Source organism: Rhea americana, unplaced genomic scaffold (assembly GCF_003343005.1).
Source record: "Rhea americana isolate MKP2758 unplaced genomic scaffold, rheAme1 scaffold_54, whole genome shotgun sequence".
Lineage (NCBI taxonomy): Eukaryota > Metazoa > Chordata > Aves > Rheiformes > Rheidae > Rhea > Rhea americana.
Window position 1 is genome coordinate 1,046,637 of NW_028186690.1, and position 12,372 is coordinate 1,059,008.

Sequence of the window (12,372 nt, forward strand, 5' to 3'; positions counted from 1 at the left end):
ACCAAGATGGTGCTGACTGATTTCAGACTTGTAGAACTACCAGTACAGTTTTCTGTGCTATAGTCCTTAAATATCTTCTTATTATCAAACTTCTGTGTGGTTTTACTTCTTGCTCATGTCTTCCATTTACAGAGACTAACTTTCAAAGGAGGGTGAAGACTATTGGCATCATGCCACTAGGACATGAGTATGGAGCATAGGATGTCACTCAAGAGTATCCCCCTTGCTTTGAAATATTCCACTTCCTCATTTAAGATTTTAAATCTTGATGTTGATTTCCTCACCAGAACCTTTGAATATGTACTTCTATTACTCTTTAAAATATTTTCTCTTTTTTTTTACTGCATAAAATTTTGTGGTGGATCAGTAAAACTTGCTCTTTCAGTTGTTAGTGTAGCACAAATCAAGAGATTATTAGTCCTGTCATTAATATGGAGAAGGAAGACTCCTCAGAAGTAATTATTCTGTATCGCATTTTGTTACAGAACAATGGAATTCTTTACCGCTGATAACCTTTTTTCATTAATCATTTTTGGAGGTTTATATGGAATAGAATCATAAGTGAATAGGGATTGTGTTTAAATGGACAATATTTCTTTGAAAATGAAATGTCTACTAAAATGAAATGTCTACTCCTCTACTTGAAGTAGACACAAGTATTGCAAAGGTGAAAGAGTTCTTTGCAACAAAAAAAAAACATTGACTTTCATTTCATTACCTGTGGGCTTGTGTTAAATGGAGAGCATAGGATGACCCTCGTAAAAATCCCAGCCACTTTGTTTTTCTTTTTGAAAATGTAAGGGATGGAGAGGAAAGATTAAAATTAGGATGGGGACCATTCCTTCCTTAAGATAATTCCTCCTAATTGGCAACTAATACCTCTTCTTTTGTGCATATTTTCAACTAGTTTATCACTGTCTTAATGAATAGTTGATGTCCAAGCGCTATTATGTAGGCAGTCTTTTGCCAGGTAATTAACCATTCTAGTTACATTTGAGCTAGAAAATAATCCATTTAACTTTGCCATAAAATCAGTAACATTTACATAGGTTATTTCTGTCTTATCCTGTTAGGTGTAAGAATTTGTCTGTATCTTTCTGGAATTCCTATTGGATGCTGCCCTCTGATGTTTGTGGAATGAACTGCTTTTGGGAAGCTGCTTTTAGGTAGGCTCTGACATTAAATAGCACTTCATTATTCAATTGCAGACAGGTGCAGCTAGTAAGTATTTTTGGCTATTTTAGCAAGCCGACAAAGCAAAATAATTTGATTACTTCACATGCATTATTTTGTACTTATAATACATTTATCCTCATCTGGGCTTTCTCCTTCTATCCTATTAACTATGCTTTTGAACATGCTAGTCTCAAAGTGCTGTTACAAAGAGTACATTTTCTCTATTATATTATTTCCTTAAATGGAGATTTCTTAATCTTGGTAAAAAGTCACCATAATATATTGAAAAGTTGTTGATGAATTACCATTTTTGATAAATAAAACTTGTTGCATGGTAACACCTGTGATGTAGCTTATGATAAAAAACGGAAGGTATGCCTAGTAGCTTTTTTTTTTTTTTTTTTTAACTGAAGTTCCTTTATTTTAAAGGAATTCAGGAGAATATTCCATCCAAAAGTGCTGAAACAATTATTTTTGAAAGTACTTTAAGCTACAGTATGTTAAGTAAGATACATAAAGCATCCTAAAAGTTGCATCAAAATTTAAAAGTTGCATGCAAAATTTAAATGTTTTGATGCAATTTTTCAGATGCATTAGGTTGTCAGATTATGAAAGCAGCTGGTCAGAACAGCAAGAAGCTTTAAACTAGATGTGTTCCATAACCAGCACAGTTCTTTTCAGTATATAACAAATGTTGCAAGTTAATTTTTCAATTTTTCTTATATTTGTAATTTGATTAAGCCGGCCTTTGATATTGTTATCTCTTCCTCTTTGTCTGAAACTTGACTATTTCTATGGAAAGCAAAGTAACAAATGAACAATACGCAGGTCACAGTAGATCCTGAAAGATGTCTGCTGTTCTGGAAGTCTTGGAGCCCTGAAGAAGGCAGTGTATACATACAGCAGAAGAAATTGTTTTACTGTGACCTCAGTAAAGCAGGCTGGGACTGGGACAGGGTTAAGGATCACAAATCAGATGGAGTTCTATATAGGATTAGTTATGTCTGTCTGGGTGTTGCTGATTTGTGCTCTTTGTGCATTACTTACACAAAGAATAGAGGAGCTCTGTCTGAAACATATGCAATAGACCCTGAGTGCAGTGCTCTTCTGAGAGTCCAGGGGACAGAGCTAAGATTCTGATGAAGCTGGTGGGTATTTTAACTTAAGACATATATATATATATGTATATATATTTTTTCCAGGATGTTAGGATGAGATCCAGTGAAGGTTCCAGAAAGGTCAGCCAGTCAAAACATAACTCTGTAGCTTACTAGCAAATTATGACTTCGTAATTTTAATTAACCTAAAAATGATCATTTAGTATAAAGTCTTATCATGCTATACCTCTTTAAACATACGGTAAGGTTTGACAGACAGGCTGAGAAAAATCTTGTAGCAGATTCATTGAGCGAATCCAGCTATATTCCCCTGTCAGAGGTTGTTACTGCACAACAGAATCAATTAGTACAGAATATATACCTACGCTTCAACACATGAATACTTCAGGGTCAGGCTTGCACCATGTTTTAAAATATGTATTTTTGCTCTTATAGTGTCAAAGTGGAATGTTTTTTAATATATTTTCTAAACTGGTGGGAGTATCTTCATCTTTCTTGAGTGATTTTTTTTCCCTGTTATTTTTACTGTTCGTACCTCTGATTTCAGATTGGAATCCTTAAATAAAGTTTTCTTATTTGTCTTTAAACACCCAACTTTCCAAATCATGTCATGACTTCCTGCTCAGCATTGGGCTGGAGGTACTTTTTTTTTACTTTTACTCTTCCATTTTAATTATCAGAGACTTTTTTTTTCTTTTAAAGTAAGGAATCTCAAGGTTTTCTTAATAGTTCTTCAGAAAGCCTTACTAAAATGCATAGTTTGTATCTCATTCTGTTGGTGCTCTTTCCAGCTTCTCCACTAAGTTCTTCTACACCAACACATCAGGCTGCTAGTAATTAGAAATGTGCATGTAAAAATCTGTATTTTGAATTTTTTCATGTTGTCTCTGGAAATTTTTTTCTAAAATTATCTACCAAAATAAAAAAAAAAACGATTTGAAGTGTCACTTAAAAAAAAAAAAAAAAAAAAAAAAAAAAAAAAAAGTGTCAGAACCTAGATTTGAAATTCAACAAGGGAATTGCTCTGATTCCAGAAATGTGATGTTTCCTATATCCTTGTGAAAAGTTGATCAGATTCAACAGGTTAGAATTTTGCTAAAATAGTTTTATTTTACTCATAGTCAGCTCCATTAGGGCTACGAAGATGATCAGGGGGCTGGAGCACCTGCCCTATGAGGAACGGCTGCGAGAGCTGGGCCTCTTCAGCCTGGGGAAGAGAAGACGGAGGGGGGATCTTATCAGTGTGTACTAGTACCTGAAGGGAGGGTGTCAAGGGGACGGGGACAAACTCTTTTCAGTTGTCCCGTGTGACAGGACAAGAGGCAATTTGCAGAAACTGAAGCACAGGAAGTGCCTCCTGACCGTGAGGGGGAATTTCTTCCCTGTGAAAGTGACAGAGCACTGGCACAGGTTGCCCAGAGAGGTTGTGGAGTCTCCTTCTCTGGAGATGTTCAAGGCCCGCCTGGATGCAACCCTGTCTAACATGCTCTAGGTGACCCTGTCTGAGCAGGGAGGTCGTACTAGATGATCTCCAGAGGTCCCTTCCAACCTTACTGATTCTATGATTACTGAATAACTAACAAATCTGTATCACCTTGAATAATCTTTTTTCATTAGATGTTACCCAACCTAAGGTGTTATGAAGTGGCTGTCTGAATGAGCAAGATTTTTCTTGTATTGTCTTCTAGTGAGGTAATTGCATGGCTAACTGCAGTGGAGAGCAATGGAGAGAAGAAGGGAGAAGAAAGGGTTACAGAAGACTAAAGTCAGGAGGGAGAAGTGGAGAAGGAAGCAGCTGAGGACAAATAATTTTGAAGGGAAAACAGGGAGGGCCCAAAGTCCTGCACAGTTAGAAGAGGGGAATGAGACAGTCATAGCGTAGATAACATGCCACACCAGCAAATCGTGTTAATTTGAAAGGTGAGACAGAGCAGTCAAGATAACAATCTTTTCACATTGCTGCTAGTGGCAGGAGGAGGAAAAAGTGATGAAATGACAAGTAAGGTGGTGGAAAATTAGCCCAAGAGTTGTAAGTAGTGGCCCTGGATAGAGGTGGGGCAGTGATTTACAGGTGGAAGTGGAGGGGAGTATGTGAAGAAGGAGGAGCAGTACTGAGGCCTGATTATAAAAAAGGTTGTGATTGCTGATGGTCTGTGTGCAGCAAAGTCAGATGCAGCTTAAAAATCACTAAAGCATGTTTCTTCACACAGCCTGGAATGAAACCCACAATTCTAGAGTCTCCCTACTGCCATATGTCTCTGAGACCTCAAATGTCTTATCCCTTTCTTAGTAGATGGTTCCCATAGAGAACTATTGCCTTTTCTTTCCAAGGAGTCGTGCTCCATCTGCTCCAAGGATAAAGCTTTGCATTGTGGACTTAAGGATCTGTGTCTAGCTGCTTCCTGATGTTCTCAAAATGGAAATCAAGATGGGCTTATTAGTTTTTTATAAAGTTCCTTTAACCTTTCAAAAAAATTTTTTTTAAATTTAAATACAGAATAAAAGATTTGAACTCTCAGAGTCCATGGACTCAAAGAACAGAGACTGCAGGTGCACAAAGTGACTAAGTGACCATAAAGATATTATAATATGATCAGATTGTTTTTGGTACTTTGACTAGAAATCTTTTATTTGCAGATACCACTGGATGAAGAAATAATTAAATGCAGTCTTTGAATTTTAATGCTATGTTTTAGACCTGTTTTGACATACTTTTTTATCCTAACTTATTCATGGAAAGCCATGGGTTACATATGGTTCAGGAATTTGGCTTTCAGCTATGCATTTTATGTAGGTTCTGCCCTTATTTTTCACAGGAACTTGCAATATCACTGTAGGCTTTTATGACCTCAGGACTTAATTATTGTAATTCCCTTCTCAGTGGATTAGTGATGAGGCTAATCTACCGCTTGCAGCTTGTTCAGGATGCAACAGTGTGATCATTTGTGGGTCTCAGCTACCCTGTTCACATTCAGCTTGCTTTACTACTTTATATCAGCTGCTTACTTCATGGTAGCTTAAATTAGCTTCATTTATGTATAAAGGTCTGAATGGCATGGCTCAGTTACAGTTCTGTTTTATATTTTTTTCTGTTTACTTGAACTAATTTTTCAGATTTTGCTGTAGCATTTCTAATAGCATTCAGTCTGTGGATTAAATCATCTGAATGTAAATGTGTGCATATAGGTGGCTGTGCCAAGCAGATCTTAAATTGCCATTATAATTGAAAGCATAGAGAATGGTCCAGGTGACCAGCCATAAAGTTTCTGAAATGTAAGTGATTTCAAGAGAAGATTTCAAGAAAGAACAGTTCACACATATGAGCAAGTCAAGATTACATTTCCACCTGCTCCTAAGTTTGTGTTTATACAGTTGGTGCATAACTAGAAAAAGATAATCCAAAGAATGGATTCCTTTTGTAGCACAGGTTGAAATGCAGCAATATTCAGGGAAAGTGTGAAGCCAACATCTTTGACTCTTCTAGCCAAGTTTATCAGGGAGCGGAGAGAATAAGAAGTGCGCATTTGAGAAGCATTAGGGAGGGTATCCTAAACTTGTGCAGAGGACTATTAGCTATAACATGATATTGGAGACACCCTCATCCTTTGGGACTGGCATCTGGAGGTCAGGTGGAATATTCTAGGGCATATTAAAAAGCACTATGTCCATGTAAATCATTTGAATTGAGCCCTAGGTGTTTACTTTAAAGTAAGATGAATTGCTGTTTAGGCTCCATTGCCTATTTACTGGATCTCCATAGGCTATAATGAGAGCTTGGACAAAATCTCTCATGTCAGCACCTTCATTTAGATGGCTTAATCTGAATCCTACCTGAGAAGTCATTCTTCCATGTAGCTGTTGTTAATGCCTCAAACCTTTAACTAAAGCATACAGTCAGTCTTAGGTCAATCTTAAATCTGTGGATTTTGTTAATTCTAGGGCAGTTGATCTATTTCAAAACTCAGAATGTTTTTTAAATGCAGCTACCGTTTATGGCTTCGAACCTCAGCAGTTTCACTGAGATATCTTTGCTTATATTTAACTATGTGGAGTTCAAAATTATATGCTAATTTTTTCTGCCTTTAACAAAAAATGTATATTCGCATAGTATCTTTTGTCAATTTAAAAGAAAATATGTGCCCAACTTCATCTTTAAGAATATTTTAATAATAATAATAAATTGAGTAGAGATGATGTGCTAGGAATCACATCTGTTAGTTTTTGTTTCGAAGTGCATCTCTTTTTGGCAAGTTTCTAAGAATGGGTAATATGTTGCCCAGTTTTTCTCTACTGTTACTAGTTTAGGGAAAGTCTTTTCTGACTTCAGAGAATTTTATATCTGTGTAACTTGTAAGGCTGTAGTTTCAAGCTTTCAGATGCTAATAGACCCCTACCTGTTAGTCATGTGCAAATAGCTCAAGTTGAGAATATTCAACAGTTTTAAAAGTTGACTTTGTGGACTTTGATGTCTATTTAATACCTTTGAAAGCTTTTCTTGCTTGTTGGACATGAAATCTTACTTATCTACTATACTACTACTGCTATATTTATCATAAGTTTTCCCATCTCTGAATTGAGTAAGGGATAGTCCAGAAAAAAGGGGAGAAAATGGACTTAAGTATTTCATGCACAGATTTAATGTGCTATCCCCCTTTCACATTTTGATGATGAAATTTTCCATGATCTTTCTTTTAATGTACTATTTTGATGGAATTCCTTGCTATTAATGAAGAACAAGTTTTCTAATGAAATAAACATTTGTATTTGTTGTATCTAGTTTCTGTACAGATCTTCCATCCCTTTTGTCTGCCTCATGGACTGGGGTGGTGTATGGAGTGGAAATAAGTGTAGTTCAGTTTAAGCTTAAACCTACAAATGAGGTGTAACACTGCAGTTTTATATGTTCTGTTTGAGGGTTTTTTTTTGCTGATTTAATTAAGATAAAGGATATTTTGTTAGATTGTGTGCTTCAGTAAATAGAGCTTTTGTTTAAACCTGTGCTAGGAAAAATGCCAATTGAAAAAATATTTTTGTATTAGATATGATTATGTGAAAACACATTCCTCTGAGAAAATGCATCTAGCAGTGGTTGCCTGTGGTGAAAGACTGGAAGAGACTGTTACTATGTTGAGATCAGCCATTATTTTCAGCATCAAACCGCTACAGTTTCATATTTTTGCTGAGGACCAGTTGCATAAGAGTTTCAAAGACATAGTAAGTACCCAAATCATGTAGTTAATTGATTTGTAGTACATTTGGAGTAATATATAACAATGTTTCTGCTAACATGTGTGAGAGTTGTTGGATATAGTGGCAAAAATGCAGAGGTCTAAAAGTAAGTTAATATGAAGGTCTTTTGTAACACTGGAATGGGCTTTTAACCATTATTTCCCTGAACTTCCTGATTTGTCACCTTGAATCTGTTAAACACAAACCTGATGTTCAGAACAGAAAACAATAATCGTCTTGAGAGCTTATTTAAAACTATTTTTTGAGAGAAAACAAAAATCCATCCTTTTATATCCATGTCCTTACAGTATGAGTCAGCCTTATATTGTCTAAACAAAATGAAATATCAGTCCCTGAAGACGTAGATGTGGTTATGTCTTATTTTAGCAACTTTCGGTTAATGAATGTAACATTATGACCAGAGTGACCAGTGGCATTATTAGAAATATACTGATACATATCTGTGAAGTGTTTTACTATTATTGTGCTTGAAATGGCATACTTTGAGTAATTATGTCAAAGTTGGGTAAGGTTATTTTAGTTTGAGAAAGATTTAATTGATGGAAACTGGTTAAGAGGAAAAAGTAAATGTTTTATCTGATGCATTTACTTTTGCAAATATTAATGTATTTTATTTTTAATTTGTTCTTACTTTTGTATATCTTTGATTTGTTTTCATTGTAGTGGCCTGCAGATGCCTCTTTCTGTTTAAGTATTTTGAATATTTGACAGTTTTTCGTAGTTTGGGAAGCATTTTTATTTTGGGAGAGAAGAGTTTCAGTTATGTTCAGTTATCAATTTAAGTGGGAAATGGTTTATTTTTTTATTGTAGAATTGAACTCAAATAATTTTTTGTGATCTCTTCTTTTCACTTAGCTTGATGACTTCCCCTATGAAGGAAAAGTTAATTACACTTTATATCCAATAACATTTCCAACTGAGACTGCAGCAGAATGGAAGAAACTGTTTAAGCCGTGTGCTTCACAAAGACTATTCTTGCCAGTAAGTTTAATCTCTAATAGGACAATACATAAATCTGTTTAGGAGTTATCAAGCTCTCTTTGTTATTCTAACTTCTTTGTTTTTAATGAAAAACTGTTACTCCTAAAAGCCACTTCTGTGACATCTCCAAAAACACTCTGAATTTAACATTATTCTTCTGTGACAGTAATACACTGTGTAATAAAACTCCTTTTCACACTTATCCATTGCACAATATCCTCAGTGGGTGGTATCTGACTCACAGGTTCGTGCCATCTTCTCAGATGTAACAAAGTTTATCAGACCCCATCTCTGCATTTATTTCGAAAGCTTGCTGCTTGCATAAGTCTAGGAAATATTATAGAAAAGGAAAAAAAATAGTAAGCTGTTGTAGCCAGAATGACTACATGAAGCCTTTTCTTTGCTAATGTAAGACTCCTCAGAAATTGTATTTCAGGCTGGGTGAATTGTAGCAGTGGCAGCCATCTCCCAAATACTGTCTTTTGTGCCTCCTTTACACTTCTCCCATCGTTTGAATGGAGGCATGGAGGAGTGAGGGAACAGCAGGAACCAGTGAGGTAGTAGCTCCTTTAAATGTAGTGTTTCACCTGGCCCACAACCTGCTCCCAAGCAGCGCCAGGATATAAAATATGGACTGAGTGCCTTTGTGTTACTGTCCTACATAAAAACTATTTAACTCTACAAAAATTGTCCAAAATGAGAGAAGAGGGAATGATAACAAATTTTTGATTGCGAGGTGTCAGTCTAAAGTAAATTTACTTGCACACGACAAAAATATATCAAAATTTATTATGGAATGGAGTTGAATTGCAGTTAATTTTCCCCACAAATAACTCCTGTATTATAAAAAGCAGCTCAATAAATCTGTTTAAAAGTTTGGTTTTAAACTTCTTTTTCTCACAGTTAATCCTCAAAAATGTGGATTCACTATTGTATGTTGATACTGACATCTTATTTTTGAGACCTGTTGATGACATTTGGTCTTTTCTGAGAAAGTTCAACTCCAGTCAAATTGCTGCCATGGCGCCAGAACATGAAGAACCTCGTATTGGATGGTATAATCGCTTTGCTAGACATCCATTTTATGGAGTCACTGGAATAAATTCTGGAGTCATGTTAATGAATATGACACGTATCAGAAGAAAATATTTTAAGGTATGTGTGTTACTTTCATTGAATTTTGAGTGTTTTTATCTCTTTTAATTCTAGACATGTTTCAAATTTATGTAGAACAATAATTTTCAAAATATCTCTTTCTTATGTAATTGGAATAAAGCTCTAAAATTAAACTCTATTTAGACTGGTAGCTTTTGTGTTTTTTTTAAATATTCACTATAAACATGAAATACCTGCCTCTTAAGTCTATTTGATTGTTGCTTTTCTGAGTTCTGGAAAATCATGTGATTTGATACAGTTTATTGCTGTAAATTACATTTATCAGCAGATATTTTACTGTTCTCACTTTACATTAGAGATCTCAGAAAATAATTTATAAATACTGTAAACTAGGCTCTCAAAATCTGTGTATATAGTTACATGACCAGAAGGTGGTGCTAAAACATTTAGTAAGTTATTGTAATGATACTATTTCTAATTTTTCATCTTTTAAAATGTAACCAGGTGCTTATCAACTTATTTATCTTTTGATTTATTTCATCATCATAGTTTCTATGGAGAGAAATAACTTTGTTATGAAATTACTTCTTAAGCAAAGTGTGCAGCAACAGAAATAGTCATTGCTTCACTGGTGTGAAGTTTTTCCTATATACTTGAAAGATAAGTACAAAAGCAATATTACATCATTATGATAGAGAAAAATTACTTCTCTGTATTTTACACATTAAAAAATAAGCACTGAAAGAGATTTCATCACGAAAGAGTTATTATGTAGCCAAAAACTATTGGCAGGGGCACCTATAAGAAGGACAGCATAAGCTTTCAGTAAATGTTACCTTTCTTCAAGTTTAGAAAATATTTGGCACTCATTTTAATATTTTTCCAATATATTTTTGTTATGGAAGAACAAAACATTCAAAGAAAATGGAGAATGGATTTTCTCCTGTGTAGTTGAATTGTAAAGCTATAATAGTTACAAAATTTAATTTCTCTCAGAAGAAAATTTTTGTGTATATATCATCAGTAGAACCTTGTATTGTCCACTTATTATTTGCTTGTTTTCCACATTGTAGTATCTAGAGAAATGAAAAGATTGAAAAGCACTATGCTTACAAGTGAAAAAATACAGGATTGAAAACTGAATGCGTCTTACACTTCTGACAGTGCGCTTCTGTATATTGAAATATTTTCAGTATGGTAATGTCTGAGATAAGGATGGTCTTTTATTCATGCTCTGAGTTCTGACTGGGCCTCTCATTACTACTTAAGTTAATCAATTTAATGGAAACTTTATGCATTTGTCTTAAAGCTGTAGTTAAAATTTTCAGGAGTACACAAATTATGTAATATACTAAAAATATCTTTCAAAGTAACTCAAGTTCTCTGGAGGATAACAAAAATGCCTTTCTCTTTAACTCCTAAGACTGTGGTGGTTTCCTAAAATTTAATTCTCTATACACAAATTTAGGTAGATGAAACTATTCATGAATATTTAGAAGTTCAAAATGGAATATTGCAACTCTTCCCCAGCTAACAGAGGGCTGGAATGTTTTCCAGGTCCTGAGGATATCAGCTGCATGTTCCTGTTGTTTCCAGGCTTTATATTTATTATGCAGTGAAATCTGTGAGGTTGATGAACCAAAACCAGCCTTATGGCAGAAGAACTTTTTTATAATTGCTCTTTATTATGGAGATGAATATCTATGATTTATAATACCTCAGTTGTTTAACCAGGCTGGCTTACAATTAAAACAAGGCACAGATTTATATACCTTTCTTGGGGTCCTGTTGGCAAATTTCAGTATGTCTATGATAGCCAAAGAAATTGGACATGTGAGCCGTTGAACTTCCTTCTCTGTTGAGGAAGATTGTGTGCCATAACTGGCACAGAGAATTGAAACCAAAAACATCCTGAATTGTCTTGGAAGCATTAATCTTAATGCTCATTCTCAAATTGTCCGGTATAGACTATACTGGACAAGTGTACTTGAATAATTGCGGGCTGACCATTCATACCATTAACAGACAGGAACTGAGATTGGAGGTGACTACCCAGTGCTGTGGTGGAAATGCTTCTATATGGACTGGCTATTCCTAAAACATTTCAGACTAGTGATGCACATAAAGAAATATTTCCCTCCTTGCTTGATGCATAAGTAAGAAAGACAAGACAGAATGTTCTGTATACCAGTTCTTTTTAGTGTGCAGTTTTATCTTGGTTCCTGAGAAATTTGGTTTTTTGCATTAACTTCATCATTTTCCTTCCCTTCTTGTACCTTTTTTTTTCTGATTTCATCATCATGTACATCTTACTTGGACTCTTATGCTAATTATCTCAAGCAAGAAACACATGTTTGGGTGGGTGGTGCTTTGACATATATTGATCTTCTGGTTCAAGTGAAGCATTATAAAATGTCCTTTTTTGGATATATTTCTTAATTTAAAACCTCATCCTGGATTCTTTCAGGCCCTTGTGAAGCAAATGATAAGCATATAGCTATGGGCATTCATTTCCAGGTCTTTCTGTACTCCTAGCAAATGTGATGCTTGCTGTTTCTTCAAGTTTTGAATTTGCAGGGATGCACACTTTCTCCTATGACTGGCTTACTAACTCCTCTTTAGACCTTGGCTAAGTTTTGGCAGTTTAGGAATGTCACACTTACAGACTGCATGTGAGACTTCAGTTTCCTGTAGTTAGCTCAGACATTTACTTTTTAGGTACAAAAAAAAA

At 35.0% G+C, this 12,372-nt stretch overlaps 1 protein-coding gene across 1 annotated transcript in view; it reads left to right on the forward strand.

Annotated features, from left to right (window-relative positions):
* Positions 1–1,077: 1,077 nt before the first annotated feature.
* The window catches only part of GXYLT1 (glucoside xylosyltransferase 1), a 20,986-nt gene continuing 9,691 nt past the window's right edge, over positions 1,078–12,372 (forward strand). Inside the window, exons 1-4 of the mRNA XM_085318511.1 lie at positions 1,078–1,166; positions 7,334–7,508; positions 8,400–8,525; positions 9,429–9,680. Of these exons, the coding sequence (XP_085174637.1) occupies positions 1,114–1,166; positions 7,334–7,508; positions 8,400–8,525; positions 9,429–9,680 (606 nt within the window). The 5' untranslated portion in view covers positions 1,078–1,113. The remainder of the gene's footprint in view (positions 1,167–7,333; positions 7,509–8,399; positions 8,526–9,428; positions 9,681–12,372) is intronic.